Raw genomic sequence first — 27,258 nt, 5'->3', positions numbered from 1 at the left:
CCAAACAAAAAAAACCAAAATACATATCAATGCTTGCTAAAAACTCATTTTGAGCACTAATGGGCTCTGAGGGATGTTAAAGACAAATTTTCATGATATGAAAGTGTCTTGAAGCTCAAAGGTTAACATCAGAATCTGATGCCTAGCAAGTTTCCCAGATATGCTAAATGGCTTGATGGTTTCATGAGGAACCAATTGTTTTCTCTTATGATATAAACAAATAATTAACTATTTATACAATGATTATATAGAAGATTAGGAAAAGCAATGGGTTTTGAGGTCAACAATATACCCCCTTCATGCCTAAAGGTGCATTTAAAAAGACCAACCTCAAAATAAACTCACAGGAAGAATAACCTTAAGACAGTGTCACAGATGCACAGAAGCTCTGAATGAACAGCTAACAATAATACAAATAACTCTAGAATTGAGTTATTGAGCAAACCATGGCAAGCTTTTCCGGGTTTGTTCTTCCAGTGTAACTAGAAGGTCCCTTTCCAAAGTATGAGCTGGATTTAGAGACACAGAGTTTCCAAAGAAAGGAGCAGCCAAACTACAGAAAACATATGGTCTCTTCTACCTTTTCTTTTTGAAGCTCCTGGTCCTTTATAATTTTTTTTTTTTTTTTTCTTTAAGAACAAGAATGATTTTTAATCACAGATAAGCCCCAAGAGTAACAAAAATGAAAGCATCCTTTCGAGGAAAAATTAAAAGAATGGATTCACATGACACACTAAGGTAGGATTTGGCCCAGCAGCGGGAGATTCATGAAATAAGTGTGAGCATCCCTCAAAAATCTACTGACGAAAATGAAAGCTACCACCTTTTAAAAGTTTTAGCCATGACGATGCCATGTGGGGATCTGAAGACTTCTTGATGCCAATGTTGTCTCAGGTGGATAAAAACTACCATTAAAAGACTCACTAAGTATCAGCCTGAAGTTCCACCGCTTCACTAGTTACTTCTAGATTTACTTTCGGCTGTGAAGTTATCTTCTGTAACATTTCTTAAACAAAAATGTAATATAAAAAAAAAATTTTTAAACAAACTCGGTGACTAATGTTTCACACGACATCCATATCCCTGCTTTGAAATTTAGAAATGTATACATGCTTTCGCAATTTGTTTTAGAGTGGGACTCATTACTATTAACTTTTTGTGGTGACCTTAAGAGACCCTCTCTCCAAACACAAGTGGAAACTGTACGAAGATCATTAGCATTTGCCTAACATTCCGCTAATGTGGAAAACTTCTCTTTACATCACTCCTAAACTAGTTTCCATTTTTCAGAAGTTGTTCGACACTGATTAGCTGAAATTATTAGTCCCATTTAACATAGCTAGAGGCTGAAACAATCCCCCAATGACATTAAAATGCTAAGAGTTTCAACTCTGCCTCCTCAAAACATGCATGAAAAATTAATTTCATTCCCAAAGTGGACATTAACCACAAAAATGTATGTGGTGTGATCTCTCTCTCTCTGAGCTATGAAAGCATATACTTTACCTCTTCTGGTAAAATTGTCTGACCCTGCTGCCAGCTTTTAGTGGAACATAAAACACAAACCACTTCATCTACTAGGAACCACATTTGCAACAATGATTTGTGGCACTTTAGAGGTACAATATAGAAATAACACTGACACAGCCATCAAATAAAATAAAAAGAGCCTGTATCTCAAACACATTTTGAGCTCATCAGTCAAAGAAAGTGTTACTTAAAACAATTGGTTCTTACCACCACACAGATGCTGCCCATACATGCTACCCAGATACCGAACAGCAGATACGGCCTCCAACTGGAAACAAGCTAGAGGAGGTATATGCAGCAGAGAACAGCCTTGCCAGTCACCCAGTTCTTCAAGACTACAGCCTGTTCCTTTTATTTAGTCTCACTAGATTTAGCTACAGATATCTCAGTCTGACACTTCTGACTTACCTACACAAGAAAAAAAAAAAAAATCAGAGGCACCTTCTATTTAAATATTTCACTAGGTTGGGAAGACAGAACAGAGTATTCTCAACAATGTTGTTACTAACACCTGATTATTATGTTACACCAACTCCAGGTTAGTGTTTCTATAGGGCTTTTTCCATTTCTTTTTAATCCTCTTTTCTTAGATATTTTCTTGGTATACTTGTTAAATTTTAATAAAGATAACATCCTGCCACAGATATATATTACTAGTCAAGGAAGCATTTTTTACTCTTCCATCTACACAAAGCAATTATTTCTTAAATTTACAGAAAGATTGTTTGTTTTACTCAACTAAGAAGACTGAGGGCAGCCTGAGGAATGCTGCCCTCCAGCAAATTCTGCTCCCTTTTCTCCCGTGCAGTAACTGAAGAAACTTGGCCTCACCCTGAGACTACACTGTACTGTGTTTAATCTATCAGCCCACGGTCTTCCTCATAATTCCCAGTTAATTTTTCCATCTGTATTCCCAAGTACATTGCAAACAGAATTGTGACTTTGATAAGACCGTGATAAAACCATGAATCACTACTGATGCTGGTCCTTAGCTTTCAGGAAATTTTGCAGTGTGTTAAACACCGCTTACCTAAACTCAAAAGCTGAAACAGTCCCCTGAAAGTTAACGGCTGCACAATTTGCCAAACACTGACCCCTGTGCATCAAAACTGTCAACACAGAACGGATATTTAGAAGCCTTAAAGAGAATAAAAAGGACAAAAACAAAAGCAAGGTCACCCACATAAATATTCCTATTTTACAACACAGATATATGAAAAAAAGCCCTTTCCCATACGCTAATATGCATGGTTTTCACATTTAACCAGGTATCTCTCACAAACGCCCTTCAGCTTGAAAGCACAAATTTCAGTTTTATGGTGGTGACTCCACTGAATTTACAGTTGGGTATGACAAGCAAGGTGATCAGTGCTACAGCCCGTTTAAAGCAACCCACTGCTAATGGCACTGAACAGATTCAGATCTCAGAAAAGGTCAAGCTCCAGCATCACATAGTTCTATGAGTTTGCAACTGAAATCAAAGCAGTGACTTCTCTCTCCTAACGCAATCCTGCTGCAGCTCCTAAAGCTATGCTGTTAGAAACAGGTTTTTTTTTTATTTCCCAACTGGTCTACAATTTGTGTTGGTTTTGACCTTCAAATTTCTCTGCAGAATGACATAGATAGGATTTTGTACTTCTTTCTCAAACATTTAGCAAGGTTAAGGAGACTGCTGTCTCAGCAGGTCGTGAAGCTCTTGATTCATGCCTGTAGAATAGTGTGGGATAATAGCTATTTCTACTTTCTTGGCACCCAGGACAGCGCACTAAATAAACTTCAGGATGCAGACATTTCAGCAGTTGAAAAGTTCAGGGAACTGAACTCCACAACACAAAGGAATAAATATTGATTTGTCAAATCATAAATTTGAAAGATTTTGAAAGTACATCAGTTTCAACCTGTTTGAATGCTAATTTCTATCTTACTCTCCCAACATCAAAATTCTATCTTAACAAGTTAGAGATGATGAATATTATTAATCTGCTCCAAGTTTCTATGTCCGTTTTTGACTGTTTGTTCCTATTCTTGAAGCAGATTTGGGGTTTTGCTAAATTCATGCATTGCTAAGTCCTCTGCACAGTGAACTCCCACATCCTTTCTTGGTAGCTACTCATTTTCTTAGTGTCTAAAATAAAAACTCCATTTGACAAGGAAAAAAAAAAAACAAACATGAAGAACAAAACAAAATCCAGTCCTTTAACAACTTTTATTAGCTTATCATAATAGAAACCGTTCTCTTTGCCTTCAAAGTCTATGTACTACCCAGCATCCAAGTCACACAAGCAAAGTGGGCATGGATTTGAAAACAGCAAATTAGGGACCGTCTTCAATGCCAGAGCATGAGTGGGTACGCTAACAGTAAGTTACCATGGCTGCTGATCCAGTGACTTCTCATCACCAATTAATACCTGAGGAACAGCATCAATTAAAATTAGTATATTTGCTTTCTGACTCTTGTCTCCAGAAACGTGCAGGATGTAAAAAAAATCTAAACTATTACATAATCCGGAAGGAAACTTAATAAAAGGATTAAGACATCTGTTCCTTTTCTGTACATATATTTTGAAGTATACCTCATGCTCATAACACAATTGCAAATACCGAATTCAACTTATTCCATTTCAAAGCTCAGATGTGCTCTGCATGACTCTGATTTGGCTCACCTTGCCCTAGTCACAGGACACAGGAACTATGTCTCAAAGCAGTACTGTCCCTCTTGTGTAAACACAAATATCACTTCTGAAATAAATAGCTGTCAAATATTGCCACAGCAGAAGCCTCATACGTTTTATCATCGATTTACCATTAAAAGCTCTCTAAGACGTTACATAAAGATATACTAACCCTTTCTCACTCTTCATCATTCTTCTCATCAGCTGATTTTATTAATTACATTCTTTGAAAAACCACAGCAACTTTATGTATTGGATAAGATTTACTTCATAATTACTAACTGAAGGAAGCTCTTAGCTTATGAATTATTTCAAAAACAGTCCCATAAGAGTTAGACTATAAAGTTGATAGACAAACACTACCTTAAATAGTGTGAATTAGGAAATCTAATAGCAGATTAGCACCCAACATCTGATATGTTTCGTTCTGAGAAGATGGTCCCAGATGCATCCTTTCATTCGGTGAGCTAGTAACTTTTTAAGTGACACCTGAAATCAGGAATCACTTATCTGTCTGGAAAGGAGGAAGCCATTCTTTCAGAAGATAGCTGAGTTGTAACAGCAAAAACAAAGCTGATTAAGTAGTCATCCTATGTCACTTAACTAAATATGTACAGATTTATTTAAATTCATAGCATAACAGCTGGTTTTTTTTATTTTAGGTATAACATTTGCTTTTCTTTTTAAACATTAAGCAATACTTAGAAGACAAAGTCTTAAATTCCATTATGTTAATTTGCTGTAATAACAAGCCTCCTTCAACATGCCCTCAAATTGATTTTTAATGGTTTTTAATTCAAGGAGATAAAATAAGCAACTATTCATGCCCTTTTGACACTTTAATTAGCACCAATCTATATCATGGACCTAATTAAACATTGGGGGAGGCAGGAGGGAGGAAAGGGGAAGAGAGAGGAAAGGTCAGCTGTTTGCAAAGCACGCAGAATTTCCACTGCAGCAGACTCTTTCTCCTCTTCAATTTATGAAAGCTTATTAGAATGGTGCACAACCACATACCCCACACAAGTTCAGGTTGCCTCCACCAGTGCAAGAGAATTTTCTGCTTATATGCAGCTTACATTTGCTAAATGAATAGTGCTTTCAATCATTTTGATATAGCAATGTTTTTCTTCACTCTTTTATCCTGGTTCCCATAGCAACAAACACTTTAGAGTGAGACTGCAATGCTGCTGCAGACTGCATCATAACCCCGCCGTCAGCAGTGCACAGCTGCTTGACAAGTCTAGATTAAGTGAAGCCGTAAGCTCCAATTTTTTGATACACTCATATTAAAAAAATCCTGATATATTTTATTTGTATGACCCAGACACCATGCTAATTGCTATTAAAATTCTTAATCTTACCAATGCCAGCAAAAATCCCTGCATTCTGAAGCCAGTGAGAAATGAAGCTTTCACTTTTCTTCTTTCTGCATAGTTTCCTTTGGAATATTCTGACGTTTATAGTTACAAAGTACTTTTCTACAGCACTACCACTTAGGATTCATTTCAATTTATATATATAAATATGTTTGCAATCCTGTAACAGTGGCAAACATTCAACATATTGCACATGCAGATAGATTTACCAGCTGTCTAAGAACATGGTACTGTAATTGCTTAGTGAACTGACATTTAGAGTCTTTATTTAGTAAGCTATTACTTGAACCAAACAACAAGCTTTTGATGACCATTTATGGGGACTGAAAGGATACCTGCTGTATTCATGACATAACTGGCAATCTCTGCTCAAGAGGCTTGGAGAGGAAACAGCAAAATTAGGACACAGCAGAACACAAGCCATCAAAAATCAACTGGAACAAGCCTCAAAATTTACTTCTAATCCTCAACTATGTCTGATAACAGCCAGTAACAAGATCTTCTGATTTATGCTGCTCTAAATTAGACAAACACAAGGCTAACCCTGCAGCAATTTTTTTTCACCTCCTACTGTAGGCAATGACAGTAGTTTGAATTTTTCCTCGGGAAATGTTGCCATCTAGTGAATGCATGTTGCTATATACCTCACAATCACTACTAGAGAGAAGACCTCTCTCTGAATTTGTATTCACGTTCCCCGAGTAAGAAAAGTGTGATCGATGATTCAAAAAGCAGAGTTACAATTGTATGGTCATATTAAAGGAAAAAGGGGGGGGGAAGAATCCATACACACACACACACACACACGATAAAATGTATCTGAACAGTTTTAAATGTATTTATTAATGCTAACAAACTGGGAAAGAAAATATCCTATGAGACATCCTGAAAAAAAGGAGAAGGAGGAAAACAAGGGACTCAGTAACTGATTTTCCTCCATTTTGCTACCATTCTGTTATGACTTACAATTCTGTTGCCCCTGCTACAGACTCAGATTTCTCATCTGCACAAAAGTTACAAGTTTAGTAGAGCAAACGTTAGCTTTCTATTGCAGGTGGGTTCTGCAGCCCATATTCTGCACACCCTACCAATCTAAGGGTTTACGATACAAGATAGGCATAATTTGTGATCAAATCACACCTTTCAAAAGGTGGGAGTCAGTTTGCTGTTCAGCAAAGGCAGCTGGTCAAAGATTAGAAAGACCAAGATCAAAAGCTTCTCAAAACATTAATGTGTTTGACTGACACATGTGAAAACACTTGGTCTTAGACTGCTTATACAGGAACAGCAGGAATTGTGTGCAAAATTCACACTTTGTAAACCAGGAAATTCACTTCTAGCAAAAAAGCTGTGTAGTATTTTCAATAAGAGCTAACAGTTTAAGTCACGAAAGTCAAAAAAGGATACCTTCAACTAATATACATCAAGCTCTTTATTACAATGCTTGAACTTTTCAATGCCAAGAAGAGGCAAGAACAAAAGGTTTGGCTTCTTTGAAGTCCCTTACTGTCTTCCGTCACTGCTTTCCTTCCACTGATTCTCATTTTTCCACTACAAGTGCTGTACTTCTGATGTAAACAATGTCAGAGCTGCACAATAGTCTCTAACACTAGAAACTTGCCACCAGTTAGAGGTAAATCTTTCAGGAGTTACTAAAAGTAGAACTTTAAGTGAGGCAGGCTTTTAAAAAATAAAAACTAATTAAAGAGTTCAAAGCTGATATTTAAATACAAACTACACAGTCTACAGAACCTTTTCTATCAAACTGCAAGTGTATACACATATATACACTGCCAGAAGTGTGAGCTACAACAGTTTAGAAACATAGAAACATATTGCACTAATTTACTCTTTAAAATAACTTAAAAATTTGTAATTTATACCAACTTTGAACTCTGTGATGACAGGAATTAGTCCTATATTATACAACAGAATCTAAGGGGGCATCGTTTAGTTGCTTGTCTGTGGTTACATAGGAAACGCTCCTTCAACAAATCATTCTTTAAGATGACAGTTACTACAAACAATTAAGGCTGAAATCCAGACCACTTACACCGGGACCCAGCTTTGGTGCTGCACCTAACTCTCCGTGTATTGACGTAACAGGAAACCAAGGTCTGACAGCCCTGAATGGTACAGCAGCTGAATTTGCCACTCTATCAAGTACCATAGTAGTAGGTTGTCTGAATATGAATATCCTTTCTTTTTTTTCTAATTTAGATTTTTTTTTTTATTTAAAAACTCTTCTGCCAGTTGTGGTAAAAAAGAACATTCAGTAATGGACCTTGGATTAAAGACTGAAACACCATCTCTTAAATACTGTTCCAATTCTGCATTTACAGCAACATCCAGCACAAGTTACTTCCCACTCTGATCAGAATAAGGTTGGGAGAAAGAAGAGCGCTTTTTTTTGGTTTCTGATTTTACAAAATTGCTGGCACATTACTCATGTAATCATTCTTGAAAGCTATAGTCAAGTTCATTTTGAAAAATGAAGACACAGTTGCTGGCTTTAAATTTTGAATAACTATGGCTTTATCAGTAGGCTAATTCATTAAAAAACTAATTAGAAATGCAATCAGGTTGTGAAGTTTGTGCAACTATGTTTAATCTATTTCATCAAAAAGGATACCTATAAAGAGTGCAGCTATTCTTAAGGGACAATATACCTATCAGTCATTTATAGGAATAAAAAAAGCAATGCAGTCAAACTCATTTTGCAAAGGTTAATATAGTCTGAAAAGCATTTATCCCCAATTTTCTCATTTTCAGGACATGCTGAAGCCCCAGAGAGTCCAAAAATAAATTTTTAAAAAGCTAGGTATTATTCTTGTGACACTTCCAGAGATCAAGTCTCTTCAAAAGCAAAAAAGTAGGTTTGGGGAAGGATGGAGTTCCCAAAATTTAAATAAATGAATATTGAAGAATGCTAGCATTCTCAATGCCAACTGAAGAAGTTACATCCCAAATAAATCTGACATCAGTGAAGAATATAGGAAGAAAACCTTAAAAGTACTGCATTTTTCTTTTAAAAAGCTAGATTTTAAAAGCCATCTTTATGTAACAAAAGCCATTGAGTATTCAAACTAGTAATTATGAAACCACATACTGGAAATATATATTATTTTATTAATTACTTAGTGATAATACAGCTCTACTTGTGCCCGTATTCTCTAAAAAGATTCTCAAAAATCTCTAAGACCATACTGTTTTGAGAGGAATCTTGAGGAATCAGTTTTATGGTCAATTACAGAATTATGTTGAGACTCAAGAACTGCCTAAAGGACAAACCATTACTTTAATTCCAAGCATGTTGAATATTGCCAATTAATACAATTGCCTGGTCTTCCCACCCAACCTTTGCAACAGTAGCTCTCACATTTGGTTCCACATGTCTCCCCATTACCCAACACTTACAGAAAGCACCACTTAAAACCCAAATATGTAGATGACATAGGGTTCAAACTGTTTTTTAATTCTTATTAATGTCTCCTGATCAGCAGAGGTCACTTACGAGTTCCTTCTTGAAGCTTTGCTTCTGGAAAAGCAAAACTATCTCAACCATTCAAACACTTCCTTAATAGGATCATTACATTTTTCTTATGTTCATGTGAAAATTAAGTATGCAGGTCTACTGTCAGTCATCAAAACAGTAAAAGCATCTTGAGAAAGCTAATTAAAGCTAAGAACAAACACTTTCACCCCCTCTCCAGCTTATTTTTCCCCAAAAGAAGGATCACAATATGTTCTGTTATGGAAAACAGAAAGCAACACTTAACTAATCTATAAAATCTTCTTACATATCCAGACTAGGCATGTGCTTATTAGCAAGCCAACACTGCAGCATTTTTGGACAGTCTGTATCATGGATCACTAACTTTTCCCACATATTTCAATATTTACAGTGCTTGTACCACGTAAGCAGTTATGCAAAAGCTGCTCATGGAGAATTTAATTGCTAACCACTGTCCATGAAAAAACACAGCATAAGCTGTAATTGTTCACTGAAAGTTGCGTCACCTTCTTTAACACCATTTCAGTTCCTGAGCAGAGGCACACAGGGGTGGAATCCCAACTCTTCCTACAGTCCTCATACGGAAAGACTGAACAACAACTGAAATGGCACACAGTCAACCGAATGAGGCTGTAACCTCCACATTTTCCTCACCTGGTCTCAACTTCCCAGGCACAAGTTCTTTATAAGAGGAGAAGAAATAAAAATAAAGGTTATGGAGGTGGAGAAGACAGGGTCCTTTTGTTACTAACACACCATAAACCCACAATTGACTCTCAAAATGGCTACCATCGCCAACAGTTCCCTCTTACTGCTAATTTAATAGTGGATTTAAATTATCTAAAACTTACCTGTTGTTTTCTACATAAATTTCACACAAATATTTTTCACATTCCTATATAAAGATTTAATTTTGATTTAAACCTCTGAAACTGAGGTTACGTAAAACTATTACACAAGCTAGGGCAGTTGGGTTGGGTTTTTTGTGGGTGTTGCGGAGGGAAGGTCGGTTTGGCGGGAGGGGTTGTTGGTTTGGGTTTTTTTGTTGGGTTTTTTGTTGTTGGTTTTTTTTTTTTCTTCAAATGCACCTATGACAAAGTATCAACCTTATCTGTAATAACTAGATGAAAAGAAAAAAAACTGATCTAAAAATTATTTTAATTTGGAACAATAAATACCCACAGTTTAGCTGCCTAAATTCTCTCTAGTAGACCCTTTTGGGAGGCTTAAATGTGCACTTCCATGCTTCCACAGGTTGATTTTCCTTTGCAGTTTCTCTCATGCTGAATTAATTAGGATAGTATAACACAATTTGAGGATACTTTTAATGATCCTGTAATGTATTTCACTGTAAATTATTAGTATGTATTCAACCTTACTTACACCCTAAAATATACTCCTCATTGGGATTTTACACAAGCAAAGAACGCCTTCTCAACACAAGAAAGGAATAGTGCGCAAAGATGTTCAAGCACTGGGCTGATAAGCAATTAAGCAGGTTATATCTTTTTATACCAGCAAGACTATTCCATTGCTCTACCAGTTTGAGGCACATTTGTGAAACCTGAGATAAAACACTATTTAAAACTGGTTACCAGCCCCATTCTAGCAACATTGGCTCAAATGGACAGAATGCAAATATGAAGTTAAGTTAGCACACTAACAGTGAAATAGAGCTTTGTAGAGTTCTGGCACACGCGTGTGCGCGCACACACACACCCCCCGCTACACACCCAACCCTGGGCAAAGAAAAAAAAAATATATATGCAGTAGACATTACCAGTAGCATTGGGCATTACTCTCCAGCAGCTTCTCCACCATATGCTCCACTCTTACAAACCAGCTTGGCACAGCTTTGTATATCAATGGAGTATCTGACCTGTAGAGGGAAGGTGATGGGGAAGGGAGCAAAACAAACAAAAACATTTTCAATGCTACATTATTTAGAAAATACTCTTTAAAATGTATTTTTGTACGTGACAGTCCCCTTTCCACAGACTGAATTCATTGTTGTTCCTGAAATATTATCACAGCTACAAAGGTTGGGTTTTGTTTTGTTTTTTAAATTACACAAACTGTTATACTTATGTGAGCTACTAGTTTAAAATCAAATCCTACAGAAAATTTTTAAAAAGCCTTCAAACCCAGCAATTCAAGTAATTTATATAGCAAAAGAAATCATGAGAACATTGAAACAATATTTGAATTTGAAATTTATGTTCCTACATAACACAATAATATGAACTTCAGTAAGTATTAAAATGAGTCATATTTAAGTCTTCCACTTTAGCTCATTCTGTATCTTTTTTATGTGTACATCAATCTGAAAAGCCAAAAAACATTATGCTATACTTTTACTACCTGTATTTAAAAGAATAACAATGAATCATAAAGATGAAGTAACAGTACCCAGGGTTAACTAGAAGAATGTCCCATTCCAGCAGAAGGAAAGAAAGAGGTCTAGATAAACATATAAAAGTAAGAAGTTATGAAGACATCTTAAGATATTCCTTACTTCAGCTTTCAAAGAAAGTCATATGAAGCCCATATATGGTGGGAGCAGATTCAGAACATGGGACTGCTTAGAAATGGGAACACTATAGGGCAGAGTGTACAGACTGTTAAGTTCCCTAAATTACCTAGTAAAATTAGTATCTCTAAGCATCTGACCACGTTGTGTCTCAACCTGGTCTCTTATTTGTCAGTTCTATAATACAACTACTTAAGGTCTTGAGAGATTGTTCAAGTAGCATGCATCCTTCTAAAGGATCCAGTAATCAAGTAGTGGGTAAAAGTCATTACAGGAGAGTTCAGACATTTCTAATCCTTCACATCCATCCCATTATTCCAACATGAAAAGGGAGACTGAGCCCTAGGGGATGGAATCTGTCTACGAGTACAGTGCAGCTTCAACAACACTGGGACAAGAAGCTCATTCTGCTGTAGTATCAATTCACCCCACAAAATGTTTCTTAAAAATATTACTTTTGTTTAAGTCACTTTGCCTCAGAACTTGGAAATACACTTACTCAACAATTGTTCACAAGCAAAGACCCTGAGAAACCACCCTTATCTCCTACATGCAGTCATCACTGTAAACAACCCACCTTAAAAGTTTAATTCATTTTACTTCTATCCATAGCAAGGACTAATTTGAAATGCACAAACTGCTGGAGATAATGATGTAAATTAGAATTGCTACTGTGGAAGCACTTCCTAAAGGTACACCTGCCTGACCAACAAAAAGAAAAGAAAACTCACAACTTACAGGATATGGTAAAAGCTCAAAGCAATAATAACATAGTAGTGTTCTAGCTATTAAATGCAAACATGCTAAGCTAGGAAGTTCTTCTCAAATTTAAGTCCTAACACCTGAGAAAGGGAACAGTTCAGTTAACAACTCACAGCAGCAAGATCACAGTAAAAAAGCAAGTATTCTGCAAGCTACAAAGTACTCCAGAAGTATTTTAGTTCAATGAGTATCTTGTTTCAGATGTGCTGAAGAATGATGAATTGCCATCACATACAAGATCTTGAGTTACTGGAAACAAGAAAAATAAAACCTGATAATAACAGTTGCTCACATGGCCTTAACACATTGCAAAAAGAATGCTGGGACAATAAACTGGTACCCAATCTCTATCAGGAATACGCAGCTGACAGATGGGGCTGATTGAAGATAAGCTTTAGTGCAAAAGTAGCTTCAGACACAAAGTATCTATGAAAGAGAGACAAGCAGATGAAGCCATGATCATTTCCCAGGCTTTCAACCTAACTCTCTAACTGTATAATACTCGATAACCATTCCGAAGCACCCACAGAGCACTGTTTCCACCTACATGAAGGTAGTAAGAAATGGGAGATGGCACAGTTTCCCTGAATATTTTCTTTCTTCTAGCTGTACTGCAAAGTAGTGTCTCAGCAGGAGACAAAAACAGAAAAACACACTGAAAATCTGCCCAACCAGTAACATCTTACACATTTCTGCCCCTCATGACTGGTGAGAGAGTTGAGGAAACCAGATTCAATTCTTTGCTGTAGAATCAAATGAGAAATACCCATTACTGGGTTGTGTTTTCCATCAATACAAGACAAGGGAAAAACCACCGACAGACCTAAATCAGAGACTGATGTTTATAAATTTCCTGCCTAAACATTCCTCTGTCTCAACTGAACGATGTTTTGTTCCCCTTATAAATACGTCCTTTAGAATTATATCAGAGCAATCAAAGCACCTGAGCAAATTGCCTGTTCCTTAGCAGTGTCACAAAATTAGCATTCTCTGAAATACAATCTTTATACTTGAAAAGATGAAGACTGGAAAGACCATTCTCTGTGGACACTCCACATTCCCAATAGTTTTCTCATACCTGTTTTGGACTGCACAGCTGTTGTAAACAAGTTATTGTGATCTTATTACCATTCCATTTTCTCATAATTTAGGACACAAATGATAGATAAGTGACCAGGTGCTATGAAAGATGCTTCTTGGCTTTGCTTTCACTGGCTTGAAAAAGACAAAGCTCTTTGTCTGTCAATGGTAGAGCTTCCCAATATAGCTTCCAAATAGAATGGCATGCAGTATCTGTGATGGACACTTCAGCTGTCATGCTAGTTACCTTTGCTATCTTCCAGAGTTGTTAAATTGCTACCTAGACCATATAGACTCTCAAGATCTCACATCTACATAGAGCGTTTTTGACCAATGATCTCTTTCTTCAGCAGTTCCAATGAAGGGGAATTCCAACTGAAAATTATCTACTGTGTACTTAACAAGTTGTTACTGTTTTCCTCTCTCAGATTTTAAAGTTTAGTTAACAGAAAATTACTACATATCACAATAACAAGAAAATGTAGAGAAGGACCCTAATTCGATCATATGTAAAAAGAGGGAAAATAGCTCAACATAATGAGGATTCAACAACTGCCTGGTTTCAGGGAAAAGCATGAACAGTGGTATATTAAGTAGAAGAGTCTGATTTCAAAGTTTTCTTACATTAATCAAAATAATTTATAACTATGTTCGAAGTTATGAACTACTCTTCTACTTTTAGCATATTCCAATTATGGTTTGATTTCTGATGGCAGTGAAATGAGCTTTTCAAGTAGAATCCATTATTCTGTTCTTCCCACCAGATAATTTGCTGCTAGGTGCTGCCTGCAACTTATCATCAATCAACAAAAATGTCAACAGAGTGGCAGGATTAAGTACATTCGACAGAATCAGCACGTCTACATTACTGGTTTGTCTCAGAAGGCCATGACTGTACATTTGAATTGCTACATAAGAAAAACACAAGCACTGCTGGTTTTTGGGCTGCCATTTTTCAAAAACTGTCCCAAATCATCAAGGACATAACCCTTGAAGAGTAATTCTCCTTCTTCTTCTAGGTAGCTGTGAGAAACAAACCAATCATGCTATTCAAGAGCAAGTAAAGGTTATTCTTGCTATAGATCAAAGATAAGTGCATACTGCTAAAACACTTCACCAGGTAGCATTAAAGCTAGATGGAGAGAAAAGCTTTTATCACTGTTACTTCAGTTCAGGTGCTGTATGCATCAGATATGACTTAAAATGTTCAAGCCATTTCAGATATGTAATTAGATATTTTATTTTTTTGAAGTGTGTCTTTACTCGTAATAAAACAGTTTATTACACTATTCCTACTAAAAGATTACTGAAGTTTCTTTTTTTAAATTTGACATTGTTCAGTGATTTTTTTTCTCTCAATTTTGCAACAGCAATTGTACACATTTAAAACCAGAGAGGACACTAACAAAAACATGCTTCCTTTCTAGATTAAATTTGTCTAGCCTGTATTTCTGAAGGCCCATGGAGACTTGCACATGGAGTCCTCCTTCAACCTCTGCAAAATCCCTAATCTGAGAAAGAAGATTGTTGACAGGCCACTGTGCTGAACCAACTACCTGATATTCCAGAGCTAATCTTGAATTTCTAGTTGACAAAACCAAATATTTCTAAGAAGTCCCCACAGATATTATAAACATGTCAACTGCTATTTGTGATCAGAGATGTAACCATTGTTTGTGAACTCCATTCAGGAAAGACTGAGCAGAAAAACATATTTGTGTATTACGCTTACTACCCACTGTAGTGGATAAATGCTAACTTTGATTTTAATCAACAGTACTGACATTTCCACATTATAAGCAACTGGGCTCTACCAGATTCCAAAGAAAGAAGTAATTTTACAAGGTTAAAAAGAAGTAACTATGATAACAGCTATAATATAGCAATTTTATCCAAAAAATGGAAAGTCTGAACACAAACATTTAAAGACATTCTGCGATATACTTATTTGGATACAATTCAAAGGGTACCAAAATATCCTTTTCCACCATTCAGTACTTAGCTGTTTAGAAAATAAGCTTTTTTAGACGACTTATACCCATCTTCAAAAAGTAGTCAGCAATACTACATGCAACACCAAAGAATGAGAAGTTCAAGCTACAAAAACACACCTGTAAAATCATAACAGAAAAAAGTTTTCAGCACTACACTTAAATTAATCAGATTTATGGCAAAAAAAATTAATTTACTTCATTACTAAACCAAATTGGAGCTCTCCTAATTCAATATTTTTGATTCCTGTTACTTTTAGTCTTGTTAAAAAAAATTAAGTAGGTCAAGGGAGGGGAAAAATGAGACAAACCTGAAGAACTACTCAGTTAGAACTCCCAATTTTAAAGCCATATGCACTTCTCTCCTTACCTCCAGCAGAAAGGATAGCTGTGCTTAAAACTACTGCTGTGAACCAGTCTGCCTTTCTCTTTCAGTAATTTAATGATGTTCTTATCTGCATCCTAAAAAGACAGAACAAAAAATTTTCCTTGGAATACAAATTTCACTATTTTAGTAAGCTACTACAGGATTTGTCTCCAATACCCAAATTAAGAAGACCCATACAAATAATCCAGTATTTACATACACAAAAAATGCAAAAAGCTTCTATATAATTTATGCATTTACTGCAGAGGCACTGTAAAACACTAAATTTGGAAAGCTATTTGCTCTCCAAATCCTGGTATAAAGCATCAGTCCCTTTTTGCCCTTAACTCTGGTTCCACATACACACAACTGTGTACAAAATTCAGTTTTTCTGTAGCACTAATACAAGCCAGAACTCATATCATTTAATATCTTAAATCTTTCATTAAGTCTTATGATTTTGTGACAGGAAGCCACATAGTGCTTCTTACCTAATATTTAGACTTCACTACAACAAATTCCTCTAACGTGACTACAGTTACAGAAGTTGAAGCATCTTTTACAGTACCTTACTAACTAAACAGGATTTACGTTCTAAGCTGAAAGTAAAAGTTGTACATTAATAACCGAAGGCAATCTACTGAACAAACAAGTGTCGACATAACATTAAGAAAGGAAAAAAAAATTATACAAAGATTTATGATACAACAATATTCATAAGCTAAGAATTCAGCATCATAAGAATATTTTCCCAGAGCCTTCAGTTCATATTCCTACTAGCAAGAAAATAAACATGTAGCCTCCAGTGTTCTCTTATTTGCCTTAATATATAGCAAGAAGCAATAACAGCTGTTTGAGTTCAAATGCAATACAAGATTTTTAAGCCTTTTTCAAGTATATTGTGTTTACAGGAACATGCTTTGCTATCAAACTGTACCAGCAGGAAAATGACTAAAACCAATTTGTTTTCTTAGTACATAGAATTAAAGAGGCACTCCTTTCTATGGATTTGTGTCTGTAGCAATCGAGTTCCCGTGGGTTCCTTTTACATGGATTCTCTTGCATCTATAGGCAAGTAAATTCACATTGCAACACGTCCCACAAGTGGGGAAAATGACTGGATTTCTCAGCTCTAACAAGTCATGTTACACTAACTGGCTGGTATAAACTTAATTTGTGAATTCAGAAGTCATCCAAAGGTAAAGGAGGCCTCTGCACACTTGCCTAGAGATTGCATACATAACATTTCCACAAGAAACAAGGAAAAAGTGAGACTCTTTCTGCAGTAGATGTGAACAGGAGACACTCCTCTTCCCTTTCACTACTAGAAACACAGTATTACTTCAATTTCAAATTCCTTATTTTTCAGATATTGTAATAAACAATTGCAACATTATTGCAAATGTTAAAACACAGTTTTGATTTTTCCAGATACCAAAGACACATTGAAGACAATGCTTTTCTTTCTTAGGGAAAGAAAAGAACACTTCTACCATATATAAAATTTATCTTGAATAAAGTAGTAATTTACTTTCTCCAAGTCCACTAACCTTCACATACTGTCCAGCAAACTCAGTCACTTCTGCTGTGAAGCAGCCTGATGCATCAACCGGACAAACGGGCACAGAATCTTTCTGAATAATATTAAAATCCATGCAGACTCTGTAATCATCCTACAAAAGAGACAAGTGCCAAGTTATAGAAATACAAAATACTGGTTAAAATATCTATCCCTGGAAAAAGAAATTAAATATTAAAGAGAAAACGTGATTACTGTACAAGAATAGCAAAATACTCAGCCTTCACTAATCCCAAATATGCATAGGAAAAGATGTATTTTACAGGATTGTACTTTCATTCATCACAGAAATGATGATTTCTTCAGAATGAATATCTGTTTTCTCTCACCTAGTAGAGGGGATATGTGCATGTGCTTCTGTGCATATACATATACGTGCATATATATACACACACATTTCATCTGTGTATGTACACGCATACACACATGTAGTCAACAGCTTCAGGCTACTAATGCATAGTAAAGGAATGGACAACCACTATGCCATGCTCTTGTACTAGCCAGAGACTTCCTTGTTTAGCACACAAGCCTGCATGGCATTTTTCAGAAGGCAGGTTGTTTTAATCAATCTAATTCTGGAACTCCACATAAGAAATCCCATTTTCTGAATGTCTTTATGATCCAAAGCCTTTACATCTGTATTTCTCATTTTTTGTTGGCCCGTAGGCAATGCTACTGACCAAGAACCACACATGGACAACATCACAGTTTATTTTCCTGGCCAGCCTCCATTTAAATTTTTAATTTCCTGTACCAGTAAGAAAAAAAAACATAAAGAAAAAAAAATTAAGAAAAAGAGGGTCACTTCAGACTTTCATGAACATAACTAAACAACAATGGTATCTTAGAAAAGATTAAAACAAAATTATTAGGGGAACAGAAAAGTTCAGATATTAATTTCAAGTCTGAAGTCAAAGTAAGTCCATATCTTAGCCAATTACCACTCCAGATCACCCATTTTCTTGCTCTAAGGTGAGAGAACATTATTGGGGGTGGGAGGGGAAGGGAGAAGGGAACAGTCACAGATCATTCACTCTCAGCACATTCACAGAATCACTTCATTTTTCCTCAAAAAGGCCCCGTCTAAGTCTGCATCAAGTCAGGGTGCTTTTTTGAGTCTTAAGAGTTTCCTGTATTGCTCCTCCCCTGTGATGACACAGGGGAAACCACAGATTTCAGGAACAAAAACTGAAGTTTTGTATAGTGTGAAACACAACCTGCAGTGACCTTGCCCACTAAAACTGGCAGCAGTTGAACTGTTAGCCTCCTCTATGCTTAGAGCTCATTTACCTTTTGTAAAATGCAGCAGCTATTTCATAGAAGTTGTACTCCAAAGCAGTTTGTCCACCTTGATCAAGGAGACCACACCAGAAGCAAGTGTGTAAATAAGCATTAAATAAGTAAGCGGCCCATAGCTAACTGAATTCTCCTTTCCTAGATACAACGAACTTTGAGCCAACTTTGGACTGACAGAGCAGAGTTTCCAGATCCTTTCTGTGGTCCTCATCCTGAACCTCCAAACCTACCCACCAGGCCCTGTAGTTACCAGCTCCCTCAAGCCAGATCTGGCAGATGTTGCCTGTTAATCAACAGTATATTTTAGAATTATGAAACTTATCCATAACGACAGTGAAGTTGGCTATTTCATGTACTAAGGCTCTACACTTAGACATGAAAAACCACTTCAGTTTCAGCACTCGTTTACTCTAAACCATAGTCTCTTTCCATTCTCTAGCAGCTGCAGACAGCCATCACGATCATTCAGCCTCCACTTTGTCAACCAGCTTCTTCAGTCAATAGATTAACTAAGATAAGCCCATCCTCAGTTGACTTTTCATCAGCTATTATTGCTGGGATACAACAAGCAGACTGCAGTGTTTAAAACGTAGGCCAGATGACAGAACTACTGTCAACCCTGATTTGACAGTGAATTGTAAAAGGCTTTGAAGAAGCAGCGAGCAAAGACTACAAAGCTTGGCACACTCACAACCTAGCTAAAACATAATAACAAACCTTCCACTTCGCAGGACCTAGGTCAAGAGATGGTTCAGTTCAATTTGCATCGCTGATGCAGCCAATGATATATAAAGGGCTTTGCTATTTTGGTTTTCTACAGTTAGTTCCTTTCTTTTGAAGAACTCAAACTTGAATGTAAAAGCTTTCCAGACTGACCTGACATTTGATTTAATGAAGATCTGCTTCAGCAGCCACAACCCAAGAATATATTCAGGCACATACAGAAATCCACAAATGCTAAGCTCCACTGGAAAGCTACAACAAATTTCAATTCTTTGCAGGAGAGAAGTCATACTGTTCACTTTTGTAACCCTGCCACGATTAGGTCTCTCGAAAGATTACAAATAAAAGTTAAAAACCATACACAAAATGAATGAAGCAGAAGCTATTAAACAGATCATTGATGAGAACTCAAAGCTTTTTTATCTGAAATTAAAAAAAAAAAACAAAACACAACAAAAACATGAAGCAAAAGGTTCACATTCAGCACCTCAACAACAACAACAACAAAAAAATCAAGAATACTTGTGCAATTAACTGAAAAGAAAGTGCAACAGTAACATATCTATGAAACTTCTGTGACTCAGTCTGAGCAGGCACTAGAAGTATAGGTCTTGTATGCAAATTAAAATGTTACTAAAGCTTTTTAAGTTGACTGTAGATACCTCTACATATGATGAAGTGCCTGAGCAGCTGAATTTTAGTGTCACGTTAATCTGGAGCTACAATGAGTTTACAGAGTTTTTAATACAGGTTTGTCTTGTTCTGTGAGCTTTAATTTTCATTTCTTTTGAACTGAAATAATAGAGTGCTCTGATATTGTGTGGCAGTTTGTATTTGGCAAAAGCATCACACAAGACAATGAAACTACATATCCTGGAACTAAATGAAGGTGAATTTTTACTTTAAATTTTGTTGGAGAAGGATACATTTCTAAGCTATCAGCAATATGGAATACGTATCAGCAAGTAGAATTTTAAAAAAATTTACTTTCTATCCCTATTTATCCAAGGGACTTACTTATATCAAGGGGGAGGGATAGAGACAAGATACAACACTTTCTGTGAAGGACTGTGCTCTTTTTCTTCTCCTCTGACCCTTGCCTCCTACTCCACTTACCCCTTTCCTCTTTCCTATTCACCTTCAACACAACAGCAAAGGAATTCACAGAGAAGCCGATTAATTAGGAAGATAACTCATGACTGTAGGCAGGACTATCTCTCCTCTTTCATCTGAGCTTGCCCACTTGAAGGCAAACATTTAATGCCAGTATTCTATATAGACCCTACTGTACAATGATGAATTTCTGAACCTAAACCAGAACCCTTTGTGAGCCTTTATGAACAAAAATAACCAGCGGGCTGCGAAAAGTGAGCTACATGCATCCCAAAAGAAAAAAGGTAGCAGCATTAAGTGCAACATATACTATGCAATTTCCTTCTACAGGCAGCATATCCAGTTGACTCAGGTCTATGCATCACGCATTATAAAGTCAAGCTGCTCCTTAGCTAATGAGTGCAAAGTTTTGTTCGTGAGGTTAGTGTTCTTTTTCCTCACACAAATATTTCATGCATTTTTTCTTTGCAATGCATTTAACTGATACTCTCATGTTTTTAAAAAAAAATAGTTTTAAAGGTAAGTGCTGGCTTCCCAGGAGAGAGACTAAAGATTTTTTTTGCTCTGTGTTTACACAAATCTCTGTGGGCTTATAACAAAATCAAATAAAAGAGGGCAGATAATCCTTGCTCTAACTGGCCACTCAGGCTTTCCAACAAGCTGTTTCCAACAACTAAACTGTATTGTGCAAATACACAACAAAACAATACAGCAGCCAAGGGAAAGTTTCTTCCAGAGCTCCTTCTATATTAGCAGCCTATTCTCTTTCTTTACTCCATCTCCTGCAGCAAGAGCTCCTGCCTCAAAATCAAGTCTGTTCCCTCACCCCTCAGTCAAGTCCTTGCAAAATTTAGCTATAGGGGAATATCAGAGGTGCAAGTAGTGTGATAGGCTTCAGACTTCCTAAGACACTTTACCAGTCACCATAAATTTCTTTATTAACTAATAACATACAGCCCAGTCTGATTTTCTTTATTCACAGCTGTATTAAGCTGGGACATCTTTTCATATCCATGTTCATCTAGACAAGGGAAATGACATCAAAATGGATGCACCCTTTAGAAAAATACAGAAGACAAAAAAGGATGGAATATTTCACATGAATACAAAGAGGCCTATTACTAATGCCAACAGTTTCTGGAAATGATGATAGAGCTTGTGGTCCAGGGATTGCTAATTGCTGGGCATTGGCAGCTCTATTGCAAGTTTTTTGAGGGCATCTTTGGATAATGACTGAACACAGGACACTATACATAAAGGACAATGAGTCCAAACTACCGCATTTAATTCATGTGTCCAAAAACTGAAATGATGAAATCCATGAAAAATTATCCCCCTTAACCTTCAGAAGAATAGACTAAAGGAAAGGACAATAAAGACAGAAAAAAGAACGGAGTGCAACAAACCCCTTTTACACTGAGGGATAAAGTCCCAGTACAAAAGCAGTCAAAGCATTTTTTCATTCTCTAAAAGCCCAATGAGTAATGAAATTGAAACACTGAAGAAGGCCAGTGTGCTGAGCAGAACTGCTGTTACCATCCAAAATTATCACTTAGCCAAGCCAGTTTTGGCTATCAGTGTAACAGATCACTTCTTCTTGAAGCTGTAAATTTAGACTTTGAGAAATCTAAGATCAATGACACTCAGAAGATACAGTGGTGAGTTCACTTCACATACCACAACAATAACCAAACCAAGGGACACCTAAAATCTCCAGTCTAGCACACAAAGGGCACTAGTGAGTGCAAGAACTCATTAGAATACAATGCTACATTGTATTCTTACATTTTTAAGTAGCAAATGGGAGAATTATTTAATATCATAGTCACCCTGACAGACAGTCCCTAGTAGCTGGAAAGCCAAGCAATGTGTGTTGGAACAAAATCAACATAACAGGTATGTAGTTCATACTCACAGCACCAAAATAGGGGGCCTGATGTACAACACCTGTGCCTTCCTCCTCCTTCACGTAACTGTCTACTACCACAGCAAAGGCACCTTTATCTTTGCACTGTAACACAAAAACATGTTTTTTAATATACATGTACACGTATATAGAGAGCAAAACAGAATTCTTAAGAATATGGAAAAGCCACTAGCCACCTGCAAGAGCGAAGAACTGCATCAAAAATAAGTGGCACAGTAAAATGTGACATTCCTAACATTATTTAATCACTTCCCATAGCTTAGGCACCCAGGCTGTATACTTCATTTAAACAGTGTCAGATGTGATTAAAACTAAGACCTCTCCAGAAGGCCTCATAGCCAATTACTCTTCAAGCCACAGATCTTCACACAGTTCTGTGCTTAACAGACTACAAATCAATACACTCCTGTAAGTGAGGATACAATCAAGAAAGCTACAGGGATTCTATACATTGAAGTCTCCTTGCATTTTTGTATGTCCACTGTACCTTCTAATTTTAAAAAAGAAGTTTGCTTTTATAGTAATATATTTTACTTCCTCCAGAGAATGAGAAGGTGGTAAGTATCAAGTAAAAAAACCAAACACACAAAAAACCCCCAAAACAACACATAGAAAATTGCCAAGAAAAGATCTGAAAATTTTCAGTGTGTTCAGTATGTAGATAATGAAAAACAGAGCTATTTTTTATTCCTTAAAACAAAAGTACTAAAAGAAATCACTGCAGTCACAGCTGAACCAAATATATTACAAAATATTAGGTTTGGCTTGTTCTGAAGAGGGATATTTCAAGACAAGACATCCATTCTAAAAAAAAAAAAAAAAAAAAAAAGTAGATGCCCATCTGCTCCTTAGAAGTACAGCAGGACTCAAAAAATGTATCCATTCCAAACCTTTACACCTGCAGTCCCGTTTTTCAGATTCAGCTATGTGTTTGACCTTTTTCTAGACATAACAGGTCCTACTCCCTACAGAGGTTTTCTCACCTTCACGAACTTCACTTCAGAACAGATGGTAGTCACAAATGACCAAATCCCTTACACAAGTTAACAGCTGCTTGTCCAGCAGTACTGTAATCCACTTCAACTCTTTGAAAAATTTAATCAATTTTTAATCAGAATTTTTTTCAAAATATATACATTCTCTGCCCCCTCTGTTATTGCTATATATTCTATTATCATCTGCAGTGCTATTAACTATGCTAGACTTACACAGTGCTTAAATGCTGCACAGGAGGACATCCATAAAAAACAGATATATCAGTTATTATTTCAGCGAAGACTTTTAACACTTCAATGGAAAACACTACATGTCTGCAACTGTTACCCACAGTCAAAGTCATTCTCTTGTGAATACAAAATTTGTGGACTTAACAGGCAGATGACAGAAGCTCACCAGATGAAAAGTTGAGAGAATACTGCCCATTTATTAATGTGAATTGGAAGTTTCTCTGCAATCTGAAGTCAAACTACTATTTATCACCGAGTTCTTACTCTGAATGCATTTAAAACTTAAGGGAAAAAGTACAGAAAAAAGTCAACCTTCTGTTTTTCAACGTTTCACTAGGATTTTGAACTACTTTAATACAATATGGGGTTTGTTATTAGGACGCAAGATTTTTGTAATACAAACAAGGAATACTGAGAATCGTTTTTACATTTGTCTTTGTATCCTGTATGAAACACCAAACTTGTTCATCTTACCTGAATAAAATAGTCAAAGAGTGGTTTATACTTCTTGCCTTTAAGAGCAATGCCAGGAAACCTGAGGAGAAATATTTATGTGAACACAAATTAACAACTTGAAAATTGCTTAGTCAGCTGGTAGAAATACTATTTTTTCCTATTTCCTTCTTCCCCATCCCTAACAGAATTTGACTTTATAAGGTGAAGAAAAAAGTATTTTCTCAATAGTTTGCTTCCCATTTCTACACTTCTTTGGCAATTTGGACTTGGACAAAAACCATAACATGTCTTAATGCATCTCTGCTAACAGTCAACAGGTACACTTGTATTTGATGGTCTTTTTATCAAGGAATCATTGTAAAGTAATGTAGGAATTAAGAACTAATAACAATCTATTTCTGGTAAAGCTGGGCAAGGAGCTTCTGGATAAAACACAATTTCAGTTTAATATTCATAACAACAAAGCCCTATAGCTCAGCATGTTCAACAGAACTAAGTAAGCACTGATCCAAACCACCTAAAAGTTATATGCACAGAAGATTGTGATACAGGTTATTGCAGTTTTAGAGCTTGGATGCCTCCTTTCTTTTCCTAAAACTAGGCATCCAAGCTCTCCACAGGCATCTCAGAGAAAGATCCAACACAGACAGGACTGACTGAGGAACCAACTGAGCCAGACAAGAAATACAAGATAGAGGTAGAGCCTGTAGATCTGACTGTCTTCAGGCTTCTGACAATAGTCGACACAGATGGTGATTAGGTTGGGATTCATTGCTCAGAACTCCCCTCAAAGTGCTTCAATCTTCCATTTCAGGAAAAAGTCTAGTTAAAACACAACTTCGTTTAATAGATGGACTACCTCTCAATGTGTCACAGCTGTGGTCTTTCCCTGTACTCTTCTTGATTCACATCTTCTAAAACAATGGTCAAATAATAAAACATTTGACTACTTCAAAGTGGGGAACTCTACAAAGCTGTTTCATTGTACAAAAAGGAGCTCAAGCAGTATTTATGGCCAAGTTAAAAAGTATGACTCCTCAGCTCGGCATACATAATATCCACTAGGAAAAGGGGATATTTCTATTTTAAGGCACAGCTTCGCAGATGGTTTATATATTTTCTATTACAAACAGCCTTAGGAATGTTTGAGGTGCTTAATTGGGATCAGATGAGAGTAAAGCTTCCCAGTGCTCAGCCACACAGATGTGGGAATGCTCAGATACAGAACATGTAGCACTAGAACTAGCTTAAAAAAAAAAAGTAGTTAAATTTTTATTTAACGCAGGTAAGTGAAAGGTAAGGGTTGTGGATCACATTCCCAATCTTCTCTTTTGATATCTGAAATACTTGTTTATCAAAGTCCTCAACTTCAAGCTGAAAATTTATATAGTGCTGCCTCCTTATGACCTAAGTTTTATTAATAACAGACTCATTTAAAATCACTATAGTAATCCTTCACTCTCAAGAGATCAGAAATCTCTTTGTTGGATTCTCTAGAATCCAAAAAGAGACAACAGTGGAAAATACTGTAAAGAAATGAAGTGTTTAATATGAAAATAGACTGAAATGCAACACAAAGGGAAGAAAACGCTCTTCAATCATATCTACAACTGCTAAATAAAATAACAAGCCACTCCATGGCCAAAAGTGGGGTAATATACAGAGACATTTGTGCAAAGCTACAGAAAGTATTCTGATAAAGATGGTAGCCATCCCATCAGTGAAACAAAGAACAAGTATTCCCATTTGCTCTCACAAGCATCTGAGAGGAAAAGGGAGAGAAAAGTCAGGTTTGGGAGAGGAGGGAAAGGCTGAGAGTACTCAGGAAGTTCAGATGACTTCAGATACAGAAAATTTTCAGTAAGATCATTCCTTGACTTCAGCCTGCCACCTGGTATACAGCAAGTGTCATGATTTTCTCCCTTGAGGGCCTAACTGCCTGAGAATTTAAAAGTGAGCTGAAGAAAGAAAAAAGTTAAGAGTAGAAATGGGAAAATTCATTTCCATGAGCTTATATACTCATAGATCTAAATCTTTAAAAGATCCATTCAACTACCAGCTACCTCTTAATTGTCTCACATTTCACATTTGAGAGAACTAATTTATTACTTAACATAAAAATTGGAGCATGACCAAGAAAAAAAAGTCAGCTTGATAAGACTGTAGCACTAACAAAGAAAGAAGAAAAATATACCACTCTGCAATGAGAACAGAAATTACTAGCAGCCTTATGTATAGGTACACAGAGGTTTAAAAAAAAAAAAATAAAGATTGCGGGCAAAAAAAAAAAATTAGTAATACAACTAGCCAGGGACAGAAGCAATGATGACTGAAACCTGTGTATGACTGTCTTAAAGAGCAGGTACTTCACAGTTCTGATGAAAACACCACACCAAAAAAGGCCGAGACATTCAGTGCATTCCTGGATATAGAATGACTGCAACCAGACAGAAATTAAATTTGTAGTATTCCATTAAAAGAAGAATTTGGAACCAAAAGACAATAGATCAACAAGTATTAATACATCCACCTTGCTTATATTTTTTTAAGTCTAAAGGAAATGCATACAAAAATATTTAGGAAAATAGAGTGGGTTTGGTAGAAGGCTTAGTTTTTAGACACTCTGAAGAAGTTTCAAAAGACTGGTAAGGAACACAGTACCTGTACTTCAAGAGAGAAATGGAGTACCGATGGACCTAAAAACCAGTCAGACTAGCATAACAACCTGATTCAAATTTAAGTGACTGAACAGTTTTTAAAAAGTGAAGTGCTAAAGAACATACAATATGAATTTGTCAAGAGTAAGTCACACCAAGCCCAGTTACTTCTTTTTAGGCAGACTACCTAGCTTAGCAAGCAAGCAGATAGATTTAACTCTTAATGTTAGTAAGGCTTCTGAAACTTTGACATGTCATTCTGACACACACAAATATTTTAACTGGGTGACTGTACGTTTACATGGATGCACAACCACTTTGAGAAAAAAAAGTTATTGTTAATTCAGTTATCAGACTGAAAGAAAGTTTCCAGTGTTATCCTGGCAGAGACTATCATAATGCTGACACTATTCAATGGTTTTACTGATGACTCTGAAAGGAGGAAAAAAACTGGAG

At 36.4% G+C, this 27,258-nt stretch overlaps 1 protein-coding gene across 1 annotated transcript in view; it reads right to left on the bottom strand.

Annotated features, from left to right (window-relative positions):
- Positions 1 to 27,258, bottom strand: part of IARS1 (isoleucyl-tRNA synthetase 1) — a 111,714-nt gene that overhangs the window by 58,509 nt on the left and 25,947 nt on the right. The window contains exons 10-14 of the mRNA XM_009476712.2: positions 24,164 to 24,224; positions 22,452 to 22,547; positions 17,376 to 17,498; positions 15,829 to 15,920; positions 10,876 to 10,974 (exon numbers count right to left, since the gene is read on the bottom strand). Coding sequence (XP_009474987.2) covers positions 10,876 to 10,974; positions 15,829 to 15,920; positions 17,376 to 17,498; positions 22,452 to 22,547; positions 24,164 to 24,224 — 471 coding nt within the window. The remainder of the gene's footprint in view (positions 1 to 10,875; positions 10,975 to 15,828; positions 15,921 to 17,375; positions 17,499 to 22,451; positions 22,548 to 24,163; positions 24,225 to 27,258) is intronic.

This window comes from Nipponia nippon, unplaced genomic scaffold (assembly GCF_047370975.1).
Source record: "Nipponia nippon isolate SJK-2023a ecotype South Korea unplaced genomic scaffold, ASM4737097v1 scaffold_9, whole genome shotgun sequence".
In the NCBI taxonomy this organism is placed as follows: Eukaryota; Metazoa; Chordata; class Aves; order Pelecaniformes; family Threskiornithidae; genus Nipponia; species Nipponia nippon.
The sequence above is the reverse complement of the archived record's forward strand: the minus strand, read 5'-3'. Positions and strand labels throughout refer to the sequence as shown.